Genomic DNA, 22,500 nt, shown 5'->3' with positions numbered 1-22,500 from the left:
GTCCTGGGTTCAACCCCAGTGGAACCAGAACTCCAGTCTGCTCACAATCTAATGAATCCTCTCTGGTCATAATGCATCTGTTGAGGAGACGCTCAGCAACATTAAGCCAATCACAGTATGGTGCCACGTGACTTCTTCACCTTGTCTGATGGGATCAGGACCTGCTGTAACACCCTAAAAGAAAAGACATGAGGATATTGGATAAGTGAACTTACAGGCTGCTGTGTTCAACAGTGAAAACAGAATCTTAAAACAGTGTTTTTAAGTGAATCGTGTGTTTTATCTGCTGTCACACTGCTCAGTGTCAGCAGGCAGAGAAGAGATCAAACTAACATGTATGTTAAAAATATATCAGATGAATATTTGCAGCTTAATGTGATGTACGATGTTGTTTTCTTTCTGTTGTGGTTATTTAAACCATCTTTCTGGTGATTCTGTCATCCTCATCCTCATCTTCATCCTCATCCTCATCTTCATCCTCATCTTCATCTTCATCCTCATCCTCATCTTCATCCTCATCTTCATCTTCATCCTCGTCCTCAGCAGCAGCAGCAGCGGCAGCGTTACTCACTTCCTCTTGTCATTTTATAACAAGTCACCCAAAGTTCACTCACATCTCTCTGTCTAATCCTTAAATCTCATTTTATCTCCACCATCTTAAATCCTCAGTTCATTTGAAGCTGCGGGCGACTGAAGGCAGCGAGAGGAAGCGTGGCTTTTTTTCCCTTTTTGTTTTGAGCTCCCTGATGAGCGGCGATGAAATGACTTTGGCGGTGACTGCTAATGCGCTATAATTGGTACGAGGGGCCACTCGCTCTGAACAATTATACGATGCAGGAGCTGTAATCTCTGCTGAGACTGAGGGAGACGGTTTCTCTGCATCTTTGGTGTCAGCCTGCTGCGTTTTTATGTCTTTAAAACTGTTTTCCGACACAGTCGAAGCAGCAGACTGCAGTTTGTGACAGCAGCTTGTACCTGCTGCAGCCTGGACGACTCAGCTTCTGTCTTTCTGTTGTCAGCCAGCGGACTGACACCTGACAGCCTCGGCTTCAGTCCTCTAAAAGTCTGGACTTCAGTTGCATTTGACAAAGATCAGTCTTAAGATGAGCCCTCGGGATGTTTACACTGAGTACATTTATCACTAAAAGTCATTGTAACTGTTCATCCGATTATGTTGAATGCATTTCCTTCTTCAGAAAACATTTTCAGAGATGCATTTTTAAATCTGGATCATTGTTTTTGTCTGTAAGCCAGCGGTCCTTTCTCTCGACTTCTGCTGTCCTGCTGCGTTTCTTCTCTCGTCTCTTTAACACTGAAAAGTCGGCAGGTTTTTGTTTCGTGTCCTTCAGGAAAAGTTCTTCACTGTCTATTGTGTTACACATTTTATTTAAATGAACATTTCTGCTGTGTTTTCTACAGCCAGCAGCCTGTAATCAGGAAGTGGAAACACATTTTTACTGTTTTTAGCATTTGTAGTGTTCAGACTGTTTGCTGTGACTGTTGTTGAGAGATCTGTAGAGCTTGATTGGAGTCCACCTGCAACTGATGAGGCATAATTAAGTAACTGTGTGTGTGTGTGTGTGTGTGTGTGTGTGTGTGTGTATGTGTGTGTAAGCTTCAACAGTTCAAAGTGGTTTTCAGACTAGAAACTAAGCTGTGAAGTTTAAGGAACCGTCAGCACAGATCAGGTTAAGTGTTTTTAGAGCAGGTTGTCCTCCAAACTCCATAACTGTCCTCTGTCTCGTGCGGCCAAGTTAGAGTCCAGACTTCGAACAGTATCAGTTGGGAGACAGACACCGTCCATCCAAATCAATCAGTGTCCATTAAGACTTGAAGCTCTGAAAACGTTCAGTCTGTAAATACAAAATCTAACCTGAAAAGTGTTTTGCCCTTTGTCATGTTGGAGTTCTGTTCTGATCCGGTGATTTGAGAGGTGAACAGATCCAGTCTGAAGCTTCCTGAGCTGCTCACAGACTCATCAGTGCCGCCCGATATTATCAGACATGTTTGATATTTAAAGTCTGGATGATACTTTCCCATCCAGATCTCAACAACCAATGAGAGAGACATGACGGTGCTGCTAAACAACAGTAAACATTCGTTCCTGTCCAAAGAAAAATGTCACCTTCAGTGTGACGGCGTCTCTCAGATCAACCAGACTCGCTTAACCTTCTGCTTTTGCTTGTTTCTCACTGCAACGTGTTGCTGCAAAAATCTAATCTCAATTTTGTTTGTCTGCTTCCCCATGAGATCACCTGAGAGGGATCACCTGAGAGCACCGCTTCAGTCTGCAAAGCCAGGAAGTCAGAGCGCTGAAGCCGCGACCCCGCTGCTCACAGGGCGCTGTTTACTGTTGCATGTCCAAATAGCACCAAATTCACCAAGTAGATCTGATGTTCTGGAGACACGTGAACAGCATCCAGACAGACAGAGACTCCTTGTTTTATAGTCAGACGTCAGCCACATAAAGACAAACGATCAGCGTCCTCGTCACTCTGCTCTCTTCAGGTCGTCCTCTCGATCTAACGTGTGAACGTTGGTTCAGTTGATCTCTGAGGTTTGAGTGCAGATCGTTGAGGAGCCCTGAGCGCTCGTCACTCTGTGGCTCAGGAGGGAAACATCTGAACATATTCAAACAACCAGAACAAAAATAAATCAAAAGGTTTTTGAAATCAAAATAGAAAAATGTGCAGAGGGAGTTGAATGAAATGACAATGTGACATTAGGATAAAACAAAAAAACTTTTTGATTTCCTTCATAAACTTCTTGTCAAGGTGACGAGAACATGAGCTCCATTTTTACTACGACTTCAGGGAGGTTATGCTGTTTTCTGCTGAAACACAGTCCCAGGAAGTGATGGTCCACTACACAACACAGCACACACTAGTTGTGCTTTAAATGAAATGAACAGTTTCCATCTTGACCTCAGTACAGTCGAGCTTTTACAGAAAACAGCTGCAGCTACGATGTTTATTTCAAACAGGACTTCATCATGTTCAGACTGAAAACACTTCTAGCAGCTGCACTTCTTGCAAGTAACTGAAATACATAACGAAAGTAGACAGCCGACTGAAATATACATGAGCAGAGAGTGTTTGTGTGTGTGGAGAGCAGCTCGGTGGGAGAGGACGTACTGCAGATAAAACACGGTGTTTGTAGTAAAGCCGTTCCTGCTGATGGCAGGATTAAGTTGGATGTCTGTCCGAGCTGTTCCTCCGTCCCAGAAGAGCTCCTCCTTCAGCGTCCTCGAGGCTCGGCTCGGCTCGCTGTGAGCAAATGTTTCTCCCCTCCATCCATCAGAGCCCGGAGGGGTCTGCTCACCACGTCGCCTGCTCCTCCTTGTTAATGCCTCCTCTCTCCGCCACGACGTCCAGCCCAGGTCCAACCCTACAGGGAAGCAGCTTCTATGTCCCTCATGTGTTTCCTTATGTTGCTGCCTTCTGCTCAGCTCCACTGATGAATTATGGAGGAGAGCCGGATGACAGAAACACCCCAGTATTGAGTGCATACTCAATGTTTGATTAGATTTAGAGTGTAACAGTAAAATGAGACTGAGGCACAGAGCACGGAAATCCTTTGAGGAGATACAGCAGATGACTGAAGCCCAGCGTAGCTAAAGACCCGTCTTTACACCGGCTTTGATTTTTTTTACACAGATCCAAACATCACTAGAGCTGCTGCAGTGTGTGATTATAGATTGCATGCCAGCACAAGAGTCGCGATGCGTAACACAACAACGTTGTGGAGCTGTATTTAGACACAGCAGTCCTTTGAGCTAAATGCTAAACTCACATATAATAACTAGTACACGAAACACAGCCGAGGCTGATGGGGATGTGAGTAGTTTTGGTCATAAACTTCCTGCCAGCTGGTGGCACCACAGGAAAAGTCAGACGATCATTAAAGTCGATCAGATTCGTCCTCTGGAAACGATCCAACAGTTATCGAGACATTACAGACTGAACGAATGTACACCGACCAAACCACCCTCAGAGCCACGCAGCAAAGCGCCGCATGGGTCAGTACAAAGTGCTGAACTGCTGCACATTTGTTTCATATTGTACCAACATGCAGTAAAAGCTCAGTAACTATGACACAGACACACTCAGCTGTGATTGGACAGTTCTTCCTCACAACGTAGTTCATTCCTGCATCATTTTCTTATTCAAGTCCTGAGAGCTCGTTAGTCAATCAAAGAGAGCAGGAAGTCAGCGAGCGTGTTTCACGTGGCTGAACAGCACTCAGAACAGGTCTGTGATTGGTTGTCTCCGGTTTGTCGCTCGTGTGTCAGAAGATATAAAGTTAAAACCTTGGAGCTCACGTGTCTCCAGGTTCAGTGAATGACGTCCTGTCGTCTGCTCGGTGTTTGAGTCGGGGGGTGGAAGGTTTCTGTACTTTACACTTTTCTGTTTCAAGTTTTCTTCTCCTTTTTAAGGTAATATGACTCATAATAATATAAGTAATAATAATATATTGAATAAAACAAAACAGATTATTTTCCTGAACATCATCCACTCTCCCCCCTCTGGCTGGTGTTTCGAGCCCGGCCCGTTCCATTTCAGTTCTTTGTTTCCAGACTGCGAATGTCCCGGATGATGAATCCTCTGACAGAGCGGCAGTCAGAGTCGTCTCTCTCCTCAGTGAAGCTTTGAATATTTCAGCAGTGAGCTGCAGGTTCTGGGTCAGTGTGTCAGTGTGTGATCTGTGTGACAGACTGCAGAGACACAGAGAGGGAAGGAGGAGGAAGAGGGGGAGGAAGGAGGAAGAGGACCACCAACTGCTGATCACAGAGCAGCTTGAATGATGACATTACAGACAGATATTGTTACATCTGTAGACTCACAGTGACGCTGACGAAGAAACACAAACACAAACTTGTTGCGTTACTGTTCGGCTGTTGGGCTGTGAGACGTGTTTGTGTGAGATTATCGGGGTGAGCCAATCAGAGGCAGAGTAAGGCAAAAAAAGGGTCTTAGCAAAAATAAAGAGGGATCCGTAATCACGCATTCCTGTCTCGTACTCTTTGACTTGAATTTCATCAGTCATCTTCAGGTGCACACATGTGAACGGGCCGAGTGGGCTCAGCTTCAGGGACCTGCATGGAGCCACGACAACCACTGAACCAAGAGACCACAAGGAGACACAGAACTGCTGCAAAGCTGCACGAAGCGTCTACAAAGAGACGATAAAAGACTGAACCACTGAAGTCCCTCACAAACTGGGCTTTTCCACACGTGTGCTGTTTGGTTTGACTCGGTTTGACTCACATCCGCCCAGCGCGGCAGGGGTTGACATGTCCACTACAGCAGGCTGTGTGGTTGAAGAAGAGTCTGTAACTGATGATGCACTTGTCTTTAACAGAGGTCACCTGAGTGGCTTCCTCCCCACAGTGCTGTTGAAGAATAGCCGCTAACAAAGCTGCACTATATGTTTCATGTCCTCTACATTCTTCGTAATAAAAGTCTCCTGTTAGTTATTTATTTCAAATATTTCACAGCGGGTTGGTTCATGAGACGTTAACGCAGCCTGCTTGGAGAAGGGTCAGGCTGTGGCTCCACTAGAGATGGTCCAGGCTCGGCAGAACTCAGCACGGTGAAACTGGTAATGTTAAAGCACATCAGAGCGCCGCGGTTCGACCCGGCATGGCCCAAAGTGCCAAACCGCCACTGCTCCACCACCGTGTGAGGCAACAGGACCACAAAGAGACGCCAAGAGAGAAACAAAGAGACACAAAATGATCAGACGAGAATTAAAATCATCTCAGAAGAAACACAAAACGTCTGATATTCAAATATGTATCTAAAGATCTCAGTTTCATTACTTTCATTCGACAGGATTACAGGTGCTGATCTCAGTGTCAGACAGCAGAGATGATTCTCAGATTGTTGTGTTGACTCACATCTTCTTCCTGCCACATCCTGACAGTCTGAAGCAGCTTCTCCTCCTCCGGCAGCCTGGAGTTGAAAAGGGCAGAGCTAATGAATATTATAATCTGGCCTAGATTCATGATAACGCCTCGTAGGTGCCTGACGACGCCTATTATCATGTCTTTGAAATATGAAGTGTGTGGAGTGTGTGTGTGTGTGTGCGTGTGTGTGTGTGTGTGTGTGTGTGTGTGTGCAGGCAGGATTAATTTTTGGAGGCAGTCAAAGGTCGCTGCAGATAAACGACGTCGCTCGCTGAACCTGGAAAGAGAGCGCGGGTTTTTCTGCTGATGACGGTTTTTCCGCATTCGCGTGTAATCAAGCTGTTTTCCAGGTCACGTTGATGATCAATGAAATCAACTGGATCGTTAATTTTTACCTTCCTCTGGAGCTCGAGGGGCTGCGTGCACCGCGCTCAGGTTTCCTCTGTAATCCCACAGTGCAGTCGGCGTTTGCTCTGACTCATCTGACAGGAAGCAGATCAGGTGAAAAGGTGTGAGTGTTATCTGACACGATCGGTGACTGATTCAGGTTCAGTGACGGCAGACGTGCAGCGCGAACGTTAATGATGTAAACAGAGATACTTCAGCTCCTCCGAGAGGTTTACAGAGCAGGCGAGCTCGGCTTTTTGTCTGTAAGTGACATGAAGCTGAGCTCCGAACAACAGGACCGGGTTTCACTTCTCAAAATACACCAATGGTTCATTACAACTTGGATTTAGATATTTCCTGTTACTCCTGTCAGTGTTAACACTGTGCTCCTTTCTGTCGACACATGCAGTTTGAAATAACGGCAGCAGATGAACTGTTAAAATATAAAGTCATTTTTTGAAAGAATTGGTTCTTGATTTTAAACAGAAGTTAGAAAAACACTTCCTGATCTCTGTTCATTCGTGTCGCCACCAGTTTGAATTAACTTTGTTATGTTTCCAATTCAATTATTTTGAAAGAAGAACTTTTAAAATCATCTTAAATTTGCACTTTATGGTTAAATACGTGTTACTGATTATAGTTTATTAGATTACATCAAAAAAGCATCATGTCGTCTGCGTAGAAGATTTAGAAATGAAGAAACACTGTTGTCCTCGTACTCAGCTCAGCCTCCAGGATATAATGTCAGCAGTCACTGTTTCTACAAACCACAGACGTATGTTACGTTCACATTAGCTGACTTCACATCGGGAGGTGGAGGGGAAGGTGACGGAGTTATTACAGCCAACATGGCCGCCAAACGGCCGACCGCAGTCCGCTTCACAACACTCGATATTTTCGAGGACACCACAAACAAACGTAACAGCTGCAACATGAAGAGTTTGCAGAAACGTTAGCTAACATTTATTCTAACTTAACGGTTATGAAATTTGATCACAGCAGTCAGTAGGCGTTAGATTGGCTGTTTTGGCAGTTTACTATAAAAAGATAGTCAAGAAAGAAAGATTAGATTTCTGCTTTATTGTTTGTATTCTGAAACATCTGTCAGGTGACACTGGACCCAGTCCAAATGCTCGTTCCTACGTACGTTTCTGTAAAAACACAGATAAGTTAGAACTAAACGTTTCTTCCTGTTGCAACTTTATGTTGAATTTTCTACTTCTCTCTTGTCACAGCTGTGCTCAGGCTCTGGTTAGAGTCAGAAAACATCTGGTTTTGACTTTGAAAATATCTGTTTTGGTCGTCACAGATGATCCAACTTTATGTGAAAAAAAGCCAGTTTTGACGCCACAAAAACGTCTGCAAATGTCCGCAGGTGGCTGTAATAACGTCACCGCTGTCTCCTGCACCTCCTGACTGAAAATGAGCTGATAAGCATGTAAAGAACCTGATGTGACACGTCGTCCGTCCACCACTCTGGTTCGGACTGAAGGATCTCAGCAACTCTGTGATGGATTGTGAACATGTTGATGTGTCCAACACCTGCAGAACTAAAGACATTATCCGCTGCATGTCATGCTTAGTTTCACTAAACTCATATTAACACTGTATTGATGTTGATGATATGATGCACATCTGTCTTTACATCCTCGCAGAGCTGCTAACACGACTACAGATGCTCGTTTTCCTCCAGCCTGTAACAAATGGAGTCAGTTCATGAGATGCTACGTTCTCACTGCAGTAACCCCTCTCGTGTTTCTCTCTGTAACGAGGGACTGGTTTGGTTTCTGTCCCACTTTATCCTCCCAGTCTGACCTGGAAACAAAACATGCCAACAGGCATGAATCACCTTCTGCGGCCCTCAGGGGACGGTCGTCGTGGTCCCGCGTGATTATAGGCAGTAAGATGTAAAATAGGTGACATACAGAAAGGTTACTCTGATCCATCAAGGTCATTTCTTCCCTTTTAGTTTTTTATTATATTGTTCCACTGATTCATGGACAGTCTGGGGACAAACTTCTGCCAGTCTAAACCACAAAGACACTTTACACCACGCTGTCCTTTCTGTCCTTCAGGAGTCAGCCGCCGGTGAAGTGATGATTTAAAAGTGATTCATCAGAGCTGAAGCAGCAGCAGCAGCTTTTCTTCCTGCTGTCCCAGAAATAAAACATTGAATGGAACCAGAAATGAGCCGGCAGAGGAAATAAAGAAATCATTCTCTGCTCTTAAAACACAGCGAGACAGTTTAGTTCACCGCAGACTCAACACGTCTTTCAGTTTCTCTTCACTTCTGAACCTCACGCTTCAGTTTCCTTCACTTCAGTAGAGAGAAGCTCATTAACAAAACACAGCTGTGCTTTAATCAGACAGAGTGAAGATGTGACGAACACGCACGTGTCTGCAGGTCTGCTTTTCTTTCCTTACCTGTAGAGAAGTTTGTTGTTTCAACGTGTCCACATTAACCATCTATAAACTATAATGTTCATTAAGTGTCATAAAATACTTGATACAGCTGTAAAATCAGCGCATAGACTCATGTAGACGTGTGGGGTGCAGGTGCATTGTGGGATACTTTGCTCTGAAGCAGTGGTGCATGTAGAAATGTAAAGAGTACTGGAATATTATATATATATATGTGTGTGTGTAATATATATATGTATATATATACATATATATGGGAGTGTTATAACTGGCGGCAGGTGACGCAGCGCTACGCGGCACGCCATACTTTCTATTTTTAGTACGTACTGTACACACTGTTGACATTACACCTTGAACTTTGACCCTCTTGGTCCTAAATCTGTGGCAGCTTTAGTGTAAAAGAAAAGGTTCTTACACCTGAATGTGCTGACGTCTGTCATTGTGCCGTCAGATGTTTGTGCTCACAGCTTTGTTTATGTTTGTGTGACACATCGTGACGTGTGTGACGTGTCTTCGGCTGTGCAGAGGATTGTGTGATGGACGAGGAAGGGTCGACTCATCTGGTCGAAGTAAGTTTGTCATACGTTGAGCAAAGAAGCGTCCAAATATCAGAATATAAAATGAGTTTTAGGACGTGAGTACGATCAGAGCATCAGGTTCCTACAGAAATGAATATGTGTAGTTTCATAAAAGAAAGTTTATATTGTAAGAAATTAAGAAAATCATGAGAGACTTTAAAAGGAGTTTGGTCGGCTTCAGGTGACTGAACAAGGAGACACAACGCTGCACGTCTCCACAGACTGTAATGAAATGTGTGTGTGTGTGTGTGTGTGTGTGTGTGTGTGTGTGTGTGTGTGTGTGATGGCAGACGACCAGATGGCTGATGGGAGGAGACTTGACAGAGGAGGTGAACTGTACCAGAGGGGGAGAGCTGAGTGAAAGAGCAGACAGTACACACAGTTAACTCCAGTATCTGATGTGACGGGTTTGAACCCGGTCTACTGGGCCGAGTGTCGAGTGTATAACCTCACCGACCACCTCGACCACCTCGACCACCTCTCAACCTGCACTTTTCTCGCTCTTTACACTCCTGCACTCGAGGGGGGCCTCCAGAAATGGCAAAGAGGGGGAACGACATCGTCATACTTGGAGGTGTAGAGCTGCTGTGTTCGACGTGTTGAACTGGCTGCTCGTTCATTGTCGTCACATTTACATAACGAGTGTGTAGCGTTCATATAAAACTACTCAAGCTGCTCCTGAAAAACCAAAATTGTCTCCTGCTTTTCCCTCCAGTCTGCAGTGACTCTGAAAACAGGAGGAGACATGTTTTGCTGGATGTCTTCATTGTCTCTGCACGGTGTTATGTGATGCTTCTAATGTGAAACATTATGCGACAGCACATCCGATTACGAGCCGCCTGAAACCATCTTGTTCATGGCAACTGTAATGACGTGTATACGTCACGTCTGCCGGCCTGGTGCTGCTCGGCTTCACCGTCGCGGCAGGAATTTGAATTTCTGTTTCCGTCTACCTGCTTGAAGGTGCGTCTGCATGTCGATCCCACAGTGCTAACGAAGAGTCACCGCTAACAAAGTGGCTCCGCTAATTCAGTTACAAACTCGTTTCATATCCTGTAACTCCTTCACAATAAAAGCTTCTCATTATTCGGTCATTTAAAAGCTTTTATTATGAAGCAGCATCACACGTTACATGTTTAGTTACTGTATGTTCACCACTGTGGACCTGTCACTACGGTAACAGCATCTTTCTTGCTGTCAGTATCGATGTGCAGAAAGACTCACACACACACACACACACACACACACACACACACACACACACACACTCTGTGGCCTGGTCCAGATGGGCTGAGCGAGCAGAACGTCACCAGAGGAGCGAGTCACCGCGGCTCCAACAGATTTTGGCCCCGGGACCGTCCCGGCCCCCCGCGGTCTCTGGAGGGAAGCCAGAAAAAAGAGCTGCGAGACTCTCTGATGCTGTGTGTCAACATTTACCCCCAAATATCAGCCTCGTGTGAGGAGCGGTAACACACGGAGGTGTGTACATCAGAGTTATTGTTCTGTGGTCAATGTCTGCGTGAAACATGACAGACTGACTCACAGAGACGGAGCTGGAATGAACAAAGAGTCACGTGAGAAACAAGAGTTGACTCTAGATTGGGTCGAGCAAATACTGTAATAACGTCATCGGCCGTATGTTAAAGATGAGATATTCTTCCCGTGTTCATGTCAGCAAACATCACATCACACTCGTCACTGCGCCACGTTCCTCCAGTAAAACCTGAACAACCTGCGAGAGACGACAGAAACACGTTCCACTCGACCAGCAGCTGAGACACTGACTGTTTCTCTTTCTGTCTGTGTTGCAGGTTCGTCAGCGGCTGTGAAGAAGACGCACACATGTGAGTTCACTGTCTGTTCATCTGTTTGGATGTGAGCTGTGAACAGCCACCGAGCTTTGTTGTCTTGTGTTCATCCTGTGTTGAAGCTGCTGGACTCACAGTCATCAGCTGTAGATTGTTTAGAATATGAACATGTTGACGAACAGGCACAGATGGTCGTCATAGATGGATTTCGTCCTTTGGGGACATCTGACTCATAATCCCAACTGTGCTCCAAGAATTATATACAGTAAATCAGGGCGGCACCTCACCATGATGCTCGCGATGTGTTTCTGAGCTGCTGGGATGCTGCATGCTGCGCTGCGACAGCACGGCCCGAACTCTGTTCTGTGTGTTTTTACTGTGTGTACTGTCACAACTAATCAATTAATCGTTTAGTCAATACAATGTTGAAAGAAAATGTGAAAAATGCCCAAACTGATGTCTTTAAATCGTCTTCTGTCCGACCAACAGTGCAAAACCCAAAGACTCTTCCTGTACTGTCAAAGAAAAGACCAGCAATTATTTACTTAACTTTTTTTATTAACTTTTTTGTTTCAAAAAATGATTGAAATGATTAAAATTGTATTCAAATATTTCGCGATAATTATCTTATGACTAACTAATACATTTATCAACTATTCAGTGCAGCTTTTATTTCAGTGTTTTTCAGGGAAGTGCTTTATTTGACAAAACATCTTCCTCTTTTATTCTTATCTTCACTCTCTGATAATCAACATGATAAACATCAGACATGATGCTCAGACCTTCAATCCGGCAGGACGTAGTTGGATTATCAGAGTAATGAACACTGTTTCTGTAAAGATGCAGTTGTATTGGGGACTAGATGATTATAATTTGGGTGGACTGACCCTTTATAGGTGAGGGTGGTCTCAGCTGAACTGTAACGTGTTCAGTATATGAGTCTTATACACAGTGTTCGCTCTCTGTGGTGCACTGTAAGTGTATTTTTTCCACATTAGAAGCAGTTTGACTGTAAAACACGGAGAACTTCTGGGTTTTGTGGACTGATGAGGATGAATGTGTGACGGGGGAACTGCTGCCAGAGCTCGCTCTCTCTCATTAGAGCTGATAAGGATGGATAATGGATGTGAGATCCTCCTGCAGTCGACTGTGCGTGGGATGATCGGAGGGAGAAACACTGACGCTTCAGGCGCCGTGGAGGCATTTTCCAAACAACTCGTAACGTGCTGCTGTGAGTGTATTGACTGGGTGTGATGAGGGGAGGCGGAGAGCTCCGCCGCCAGCCGACGAGCCTTTCGAAGCGTAAATCGTCCCCCTGTTCTGCCAATTTAGAGGAAGAATGAAGCTCCTGCTGCTCCTTAGTTTCCTCTCTCTGCTGGCAGGAGTCGCTCTCGCCTGCAGCCCTCACGTCTTCAACACACTGAGATTTACTCTGCCGGCTGTTTTCAGGCAGCTTAATCATTTTCAATGATGCTCCACGGCTCAGGCGGGATTTGTTTTATGAAGCAGAGTGGGATGTTGGTAGAGGTGCCCTGTGAGCTCGAGCTGCACTTCAGTATTTCTGTTATGTAACTATATTTGTTTTTGAGGAAGTTTTCTGTTTTTCTACGCTGAAACAACAAGGGAGCAGAAGCATTGCTCAAGGGCACTTAAATACCATGTTGTTATAGAGGAGGGGTGATACAGCAGGTCAACTCAAGTTATTCAGAAGTCTGAAGCTTTAATCCTGAAAGACGTTTAAGATTTCTGCATAAAAATGTCTAAATCAACTCATCCATTGTTCGACATGTTGCTGAGTTGTGTTCTGACATCATCACAAATGTTTCCAACGACCAAGCTAACGGTGAGTTTCATCTGGTCGTCTGTCGCTGTACTTCAGGAGAGAGTCAGAGAGGAAGGACGTCTGAGAACGAGACCAAACATAACAAGAAGAAAAGTTTAAAAGTTACCTCGTCTGTGAACGACAGTCAACCCGTCAGGTTGATGAACAGGACTGAAGATAAATCCACTTTTTAATCCCAGAAGTTAAAAGTAATCTCTGAGCTCTCCTCCCGTCGGATCAGAACAGAATCTGACGTGACTCCAGGTGTTTATTCCTCCGGGAGGTCTGGATCTGGACTGACTCTACTTATTTAACTATCGCTCAGTTAGAGAGAAGATGTGTCGCTCTGTTGGCGGCTGCTTGTTGCTCGTGATGATTAACAGAGTTTTGTGTATTTGTGTATTGTGTTGATTGTTACTGTCAGAGCTGCGTCACAATCACAGCTGTGCACAGACAAAACACAGCAGAGTTCAGTACAGAAGGAGTCTGAATGTGATTGGCTGTTTTTTAATTGATATGAATCCATTAAAATGTGACCAGACCTTCTGTAATGCAGGGCTACGTTTGACTTTTCACTGGCTTCAGAAAGTCTCGTACGAGCCAGAGGCCGACGCAAGACGACTGCCTTGTTAATTCTGATTTTACTGGATCTTAACCAAAATGAACTAAAAGCCACGTCGAGGTGCGGACGCTGTGTCGGGCAGCTCGAGTGAAACAACAGACAACAGACAAATCGGCACATGTCCTGACAGACACACAAAACCAACAATGTTTGGTCAAAAAGTCCACGACTTTTCTTTTTTCCGGTGTTGGGTGGACTTCCTCCTGTCGGGCTGAGGATGTGAGCATCCACAGGTTGTACTTCAGGGTCTAACATGTGGAGGGTCTTTAATCATTGTGCAGTTTGCTCTGGTGAAGCTGATGATCTGTCCTTGAGTTAGTCATTGATGGATATCTTGACATTTGTGCTGTGGGAGGATGAATGGATGGATGTGATGGTGGGCAGGTTTCGTCTGAAGCTGCGTTTCTCTCTTATCTTCCTCTCTGGTTTTTCCTCTGAGAGTGAATAACCATCGCTCTGTTCTCTGTTTCACACCTTCTTCCTTCCTTTTCATGTCTTCCTCTTCTTTCTCCGAACTGTTTGTTGTGTTAACCACAGTGACGAAAGGACACCGCACAAACACGCTGTGAGTTGTGTTACGATGTGACCGTCACGACGCTGCGCTTAAAAAACAGCAAAACACAACAGTGACACCGACAGCAGCACGCCTGCTTGTTAGGTTTTACATGTTTTCCAGCAACATGAGGTTGAGAAATATATTCTTAAGTAGGAAAAATAAGGACATTTACAAAATATTGTCATTGAACTCATGTAAGCGTCCTGACATTTAGCTCAAAGCAGCGCTGTGCCTACGTTCAGCTGAGGGAGACGTCATCACTGTGGTTGATCTGCTCGAAGGTTGATTCATTTCTAGGAAGAAATAAAAGATGCAAATGAGGAAAAAAAGATTCACCTTTATCTAAAAATGTAAATCTATCTGCATCAGTAACTGATGCTGGCTGCACATCAGCATCACCTGTCGGTATGTTAGCTTAGCATAAGACCAGAAACAGCTGGAGACAGCTAGCCTGGCTCTAAAGCTCAGATTAACATGTTGTGTCCTGAAGGTTTCACCTGGACAAAGACTGAAGAGTCAAACCAGCAGCGTCACTGTGTCACTGCGACCAGCGACTTCCTGTCGGAGTCTCTCCTGATCGTTGATGCGAGGCAGCTGTGGCGGCAGCTCCACATGTTGTGGAGACGTGACAGTAATTAACAACATATTAAACACAATAATGATTTTAACAAAGTTACAGAGTGATTTTGAACTCAGACGATTAAAAATGGCACACAAATACAAATGGGATAAAAAGAGTGGTGTCAACTTTATCATCTCAAAATGTGAACATATTTTAAACTACACACACACACGCACACACACACACACACACACACACACACACACACACACACACAGCCCATCAGAGCTCAGGCTTACCTCTCCTCTCCTCTCATTGGCTGACCGCCTTGTCAGTCAGAGAGGCAGGCCCGTGGAGGGCGGGGCAGCCTGATGACATCACAGTCACATGGATCCTCATGTGGTGCAGAGAGCAGCAGAGGATGACAGAGCTGAGAGAGAGCTGCTGCTGATCACACACACACACACACACTCACACACACTCAGAGGGTCCTGCTGGTTCTGTTGCTGGTTCTGTTGCTGGTTCTGTTTCCTCCATGAGTTTGGATTATAAATATGTATTTTGTGATTTCTGCCATGAAAGGTAAGAGCACAGACACTCTGTTGTGTGTGTGTGTGTGTGTGTGTGTGTGTGTGTGTGTGTGTGTGTGTGTGCAGCTGTCGTCTGACCCGTCTGAAGTTTTGTTTCTGTGCTGCATGAGTTCTGTCAAAGATGGTTCTGTCTGAGAAGATGCTCCACTCTGTCATTGGTTTGCTGTCTGTCGTCTCTGAACAGCTGATGTGCACTGAAGTAACACTGTCGGTGTTCTCATTAAACTGTCCACCGCTGACTGCAGCCGACTGGTTTGTTGAAGAACTCGTTTTAGCAGCGGTGGAAAGTAACTAAGTACATTTACTCAAGTATTGCACTTCACCTGTGTATTTGTGCCATGCTGCTTTACACTGAAAGTCTTCTTCATTTAGAAAAACAATATTTGACTTTTTATTCCACATTAATTTGACAGCGTGAGTTAAAATGTGTTAATATAGATACAGTGGCACAGCAATACATTTTTAAAAAAGTTAAATGCACCAGCTGCATAATTAAAGTGATTGACACATTAATGCATCATTGATTATAATCCAGTAACATCAAATGTATTTTATTCTGAAAGGGATCATTCTGCATGATGAGTACTTTGAGTACATTTTGAAGCTAATACTTTTGTACTTTTACTTCAGTTACATCTTGAAAGCAGGACTGTTGCTTGTACCAGAGTATTTCCACCCTGTGCTGTTACGACGTGAGAACTTCTTCCACGTCTCAGTTTGAGTGTTTGGTTGTTCGTCTGCTCACTGTGGAGCCTGGAGACTCGTCACCTTCGCTGATCGTGTCAATACTTCTGGGAATTAATTTCACTGTATGAATGTGATATGAGAGAATATGGAGCAGGAGATGAGGTGTGTTTCAGTGTGTGTGTGTGTGTGTGTGTGTGTGTGTGTGTGTGTAGGAGGATGTGAAACAGGTATGATGAGGATGTGGTTTTCAGATTTGCTCGTGGTAAATGTAATTAGGCAATTTGAGTAAATAAAAGTTGCCCACACGCCAGAAGGTAATCAGACGACTGGATCAGATGTTTACACTCCACAAAATCCCAGTGTCTGTTCTCCAGATAGCATATTCAGGTGTTTACCTGGATTAGCTGTTAATCCAGGTAAACACACTCACCAACACGGACACATTTACAGGATGGGATGTAGAAAACTATTGTCTGAGACGTTGTTGGTTTGTAAAAATAACAACATCACCGATAATTAATACCCCAGATGATCTGTCATTAAGGAGGCTGCACACACCAGCCTCAGTCTGTGAGCTCATCTAAATGTAATAGTTACCCATAATGCACTTCACTTTAACGCTACTCATTAATTTAGACGAAGACTCAGTGTTTCTCCTTCAGGAAGAAACTTCTCGTTCATTCAGACTGTTCTCATCAAACCTGTTTTCCAGGCTTAGACCAGTGTGTGTGTGCGTGCGTGTGTGTGCGTGTGTGTGTGCGTGTGTGTGTGTGTGTGCGTGTTTGTGTGTGTGAGTGTGTGTGTGTGTGTGTGTGTGTGTGTGTGTGTGTGTGTGTGAGTGCGTGTGTGTGTGTGTGTGTGTGTGTGTGTGTGTGAGTGCGTGTGTGTGTGTGTTAAATCTGTCTGGTCCAGATCCAGTCTGTGAGAAAACGCTACAGGAGGCGTTCAGCCAGCCTGTTATGTCACAGGATTACAACAGCCAGGAGATTATTTAACTGTTCTCTGTGAGGGAGGGGCCGTCGGGACGGTGACATCACTGGTGACATCACTGGTGACATCACTGGTGACATCACTTTTACCTCAGCCACTGAGACAAATGAAGAAACGGCTGAAGATGACGAGAATCAGTCCAACTTTTTATTTTATTCTCTCGAGGAGCTGCTGCGTCCGTCTCCTCTCTGCTCATCACGTGACCGCACGAGCTGAGTTCTGATTGGTTCCCATTAATGATCATAAAGCAAACTGATGGAGGGGGACAGTGGAGACAGCCGGAGGTGAAGATGAGGGACAGATTGGGGGTTTCAGAGGTGACGCAGACCTCCCGACCTGAGCAGGAGGAGACAGGTGAGCGTGGAGTGGTCCGCCCGGAGGAGGAGCTGAAGGTCGGACTGCAGGCGGCGTGCTGTCCATCGCCCGTCACTCACCAGCTGCATCGCCTCAGCAGCTACTAAAGCTCATTATGTCAGATGATTAAAGGTGCAATATGTAAGAGCTTTAGTTGAAAACATTTAAAAAATAACAACAATACAATCAACAATAATAATGTAAAGAGATAACAGTGTAGAAGTGTGTGTATTGTGCTGAACAGATGTGCTCATGTTAAGTTAGCATGCTAACTTCAGTAGCGTGCTTGTCCCAGTCTAAACCTCACGTGCTTAAGACTGGGACTAACCCTAACCCTTAGTATGAATTTGACAGCTGGCCAATTCTTACGTGTTGCACCTTTAAAATATCAGTGAAGTATTGATATTACAAAGCGTGAGGACACAGGACAAACAGGAGTCTAAGGATTTATTCCCTGTGGACGAGCAGCGACGTTAGTGATTTCTCAGCAGGCGTCGTCTGTAAACTGAAAGAGAAACTACGTCCAGATGTGATCTGAGTTCCACCTTCAGACTTCTGCTCTTCATATTGAGATTTTAGCTTCGGATCAAATCTCCTCTTAAAAAGAAATAAAGCCGGTGAGCCAAAGGACAAAGAAGTGATTCATCTGAGGTGAACAGAAATGTGAGACAGGAACAGAAGTCAGGAGAGAAACTAAATTCATCTGCAACTGAAGAGAAGAGAAGAGAAGAGAAGAGAAGAGAAGAGAAGAGAAGATGGAGGCTCCATCCCTCCATCTTCTCCTCTCCTCTCCTCTGGTTTTCATCTCCAAACCAAACCTTGACATATTTCAGAGACTCGGTGGCTAAACGGCCCTCGTCTCTCCTCCCTCTTTGATCCAGAGAAACTTTATTATTTTTCACATAATTTATCCATCAGGGACTTGTTTTGCCCGAGCTTTAGCATTCTGGAGTAAACACAGTAACCGGCGGTGGCAGCTCATTAGCCTTCACGTAGCGCCGTTATGCTGCTAATTACACATTATACAGCGGCATCTATACAGCGAGCATCTGCAGCGTCCACAGGGGAAACTCTGCAAGGTTCATATGCAGCTCTGAGTTTAATTACATTAGATGCAGAAGTTTTAAATCGCCAGACCAGAGGATTTTAAACCTGCTTCAGACTTCAGAACAAAGATGGTGGAGATGGGAACAAAGTGTGAGACGTGCTGCAGAGGACGGAGCAGCTGGTACAAGATCGCCTGTCTTTATAATCTGACACAGAAACAGCAACCGGTTCATCAGAAACTTCTCTTTAGTTCATCAGCTGATTCAGATTCAGTCGGGCCAGAAACACCAAACTGACATCAAACAGCTAGAGCTGATGAGCCCCTGAACACACCGCAAAGCCTGCTGCGTCGCCTCACGTCTCTTGTGCCTCGGCCTGCACCTGAACACACCGCAAAGACTGCAGCCGCCGGCCGACCAGCTCGCACGTTCTGCTGGAGAGGAAATACCTCTCAATACCAGCAGGTGGCGGTAGTCTACATTCAAAAAGGGAAACCGAAAGACCGCAGACACACAAACTGTTGCTGTGATAAAGCAGCGTTTTTTATATCATGTTCTCACTTCTAATCGAGAATCTCTCTGATAAAAAGTCGTTAATGTCTCTGGTGAAGAGACGGAGGAGAAAACAAGGAGGAACTGATCTAAGTGGGTGAAATCATGGAGGCTACAGTGACAGCTACCTTTCCTTTCCTCTTCTCATGCACTGATTTTATATTTAAGATGATATGTTTTAAAAATGTGTCATTCATTCACTGAAAAGAGCACGAATATCTTCATTCATCTGAAAAACTATTGTTCAGAAGGAGAAGTTGAGTTTGCAGCTGAATGTTTCAGCCCTCGTCTCGTTGTGCTCATATATCTGTAGATTACTCAGAGCTGCTGTGCGGTGACTAAGCAAACCACCAACTGTGTCTGTTGAACCAGCAGCTGCTTCGTCTGCTGACGGGCTCAGCGAGCGTGCTGCTGTTTCTCAGCGTGCTGCCATATGTCTGCCGTTATTACATCCTCTCTGAGATTATCTGGAAGCTGGACGAGCAGATTAAAGAACGGAGGCTGCTGCCGAGGCAGATGTTTATCTTCTACCACACCGGCCCATGAGCAAGGCATCTCATCATCGGTGTGCTGAGCATCTACAGGCTTCAAGTCGTTCAAGACAAACGAGCCGCGGCAGTTCGTGTTTGACTGAAACTCAGTGACGAAGATGAAAAGGAGAGAAAGAGAATGAAGACTGAAGAGTTTATCTGAGAGGAGACGAGGAAGAGGAGGAGAGTCTCAGAGGGAGCGTCACGCTCAGGTCCAACACTCCTCTGATTCACCAACACGAAGGCTTCGACACGCTGCTGTTTGACGAGTGTTCGTGCAGACGAGGGACGGCTGAGCTGACGAACATGAGAGCTTTGTGTGTGTTTGATGGGCTGATAGCTGATGAGTCACCACAACTGCTTCCTCTCAGGTTCACTCGTTTAGATGATGATTTCAAGCAGGAGGAAGGACGAGGAAGGCCTGGTGCATCGTCTTCCTCATTAAAGGTCCAGTGTGTTGGATTAAGTGGCATCGAGCAGTGAGTTAGCACCTCACCCCCCCCTCCTCCACTGTGGCCGTCCCTCTCTAGAGCCAGCGTTTGGTTTGTCCGTTCTGGGCTCCTGTAGAAACATGGCGGACGGTTTCATCTTAGTTTCAGGTGATTATTCAGTAATGTAGCATGATTACGAAACAGATTTCTGCTTTCGTAATCATGTTTAATCAGCTGAACAAAATATTTATCGAAGGTCGTTTTTAGACATTTAAATGCAGAAATGTTGCACGTTATATCTTAGATCTTTATATCTTTAACTCTAACTCTCAGCGAGAAAGAGAAGAAGTTTTGAAATGTCAAGTTGTCAAACTGAATCTAATACTAGATAAAACTAGAGGTTGATGTAAAATAATTAAAGGAGGAGCGAGCTTGTTTAATATCACACAGATTCTGATTTCCATTGTTCATTCACTCCACTTTAAACCTCGAGGGCTTCGTAATGAGAAAGAAATACATTGACCAGGTCGACCTCCTCGTTGTTCTGTTATCAGACGGACTTGCCGTCCTCTTCTCCGTCATTTCACCCGTGTCAGAAGAACAGAAGAAGACTCAGAACCTCGGAGCTCCTGCAGAGAGCCTGAGGCGGCCGACAGAGACAAAGCAGATGTTTGTGTTTGCAGCTGGATGTGAGTATAAATATCTGCTGCTCTCACATCGCCTCTAATTTCAGGCGGTGGCTTCGCTGAACGACGTCTTTGATGTTGAAATGCAGAATTCAGAGGGGATTAACACTCGGAGAGCTAATTACTGCAGAGAGGAAGCTGTGTGTGTGTGTGTGTGTGTGTGTGTGTGTGTGTGTGTGTGTGGTTGCAGTAGTGTGTTTGCATGTGAGAGATATTTTAGTTTATTTATTATTTTATTTACTAATGCCAAAGCTGAGCTAGTCTTCGATATTAGTCATGTGTTTCTCATTTTTTAATGTTTATCATCAGTTCAGTCAAATTATTGACATTTTATTTCATTTTATTTGGAATAAAAGCACAAAAAACACAATAAATTCATGTAAACAATAAAGTTAGCAGCTGACAGTGAATATTAACATTTCAGTGTTTGTATTAATAAGTGAGAACATAACTGACTCTGGTCTTTATGCTAAGCTAGGCTGACCGGCAGGGTACAATAATATATTACTTTAAGCAGCAACAGAGTAATATAATGTGTTTCTGATTTGATGGTTTGATTTGTTTGATATATTTTTACACTTGATGGAAACTGTGATGTTCTGTCAGATTCTCCACAGTTCAGTCGTTCGGTTCATTTAACAGGAACCAGAAGATCCAAAGGATAAATCGTTCAGATCCAGCAGAGAGAGAATGGACCGTGTGATGTTTGAGGCGCTCAGAAAGTCCTAACTCGTGTCCTTTCCTCAGTAACTTCTGTTCCTTCAGTCTGTGACTGTCCACTGATTGAAAGAATCAAAAAGGGTTTTTCTTCAAATGAATCCAAGTTGTGATTATTGTCCTGTGAAGTCCGTCTCTCACTGTCCGTCAAACAAAAACACAGCTTTCTGGACAGGAGACATGTCGTCTCTGCTTCCTGCTCGCTGTTGTTGGTTCATTTGTTTTCTGTATGTTTGATGCCGACAACATGAAAGTGTTCGTTTTACCTCCGGGACAATCAGCTCGAGTCTTTTGACAGTTACTCAAAGATGATGATGATGCACTGAATGCAAAAGTGACGAATGGACCAACTCCAAAAACATTCATTTACATTTCTGGTGTTTGTTTTCGTGCAACAATCAAAAGCTGTACAATAACTCACGTTTAGACACGTCATTTTCCTACAAAGATATGACTGATGAAGCCCGAACAGGACAGGACAGGACAGGACAGGACAGGACAGGACAGGACAGGACAGGACACAGTTAACATTACGTTGTCCCTTTGAAAGCCGAACCACTGAATCATTTCCTTCTCAGTTCAAAACAGTTGTGAGTTTCTAAACAACTGGAAGTGTTTTGTGGTCACAGAAGAACTTCTTGTTCCCACTACACTGACGCTTGTACTCACGCTAACCGCCGCTTCTTGAAAGTGAGAATACCACAGTCAACACTGTTCTGGTCTGTGGGCATCCTGTGTGCCGAGCGCCGACATGCTAACGGCCATACACAGTCAGCTGGTCCCTGCAGACCACAGCGAGGAGCTGACAGCAGCACGAGGAGATAATCTCCCGTTTGTTTTCAACTGCACTGTTGTTCCTGCATGTGTGATGTTTGAATATAACTTGAATTGCTAGTTTTATATTTGGCCTGAATGACTTCAGTATCTGAGTGAGGAGAGAAACCTTTCTATGACGTCCGGCTGTTTTGAATCATTTGACCGCTCTGTCGTGGCGGAGCGTGACACTAATGTCTTAAGTCCATTCACGTGTTATCACGATGCGTCTTTCACTCTTCATGTGTCCCTGCTGGCTTCTGCTGTGCAGAGATGGTGCGTCACTTCATGTGTGGATGTCACAGAGACAACGATGTCAGGTGACGTCCTCGGGGAGACCACTGTCTGTGTCCCGTGTGAAACCAAAAGTCAACTCGGACTTATTTTTAACTTACATCTGAACTTACACACTTATTTAAACCAGAACAATCATTTTATAA

At 44.6% G+C, this 22,500-nt stretch overlaps 1 protein-coding gene across 2 annotated transcripts in view; it reads left to right on the top strand.

Annotated features, from left to right (window-relative positions):
- LOC311255050 (nuclear receptor ROR-alpha A-like) overlaps positions 1-22,500 on the top strand; it is a 63,393-nt gene that overhangs the window by 26,399 nt on the left and 14,494 nt on the right. The window contains exon 2 of one of the 2 annotated variants that reach the window (XM_084349184.1): positions 11,106-11,138. In XM_084349184.1, coding sequence (XP_084205310.1) covers positions 11,106-11,138 — 33 coding nt within the window. Of the gene's footprint in view, positions 1-11,105; positions 11,139-15,102; positions 15,247-22,500 lie in introns of those variants that run through there. The other variant, XM_084349185.1, reaches the window with a different exon arrangement.

The sequence above is a fragment of the Pagrus pagrus genome (genome assembly GCF_965226575.1).
Source record: "Pagrus pagrus genome assembly, chromosome: 1".
Classification (NCBI taxonomy): Eukaryota; Metazoa; Chordata; class Actinopteri; order Spariformes; family Sparidae; genus Pagrus; species Pagrus pagrus.
This window is presented reverse-complemented; position numbering and strand designations above follow the sequence as displayed.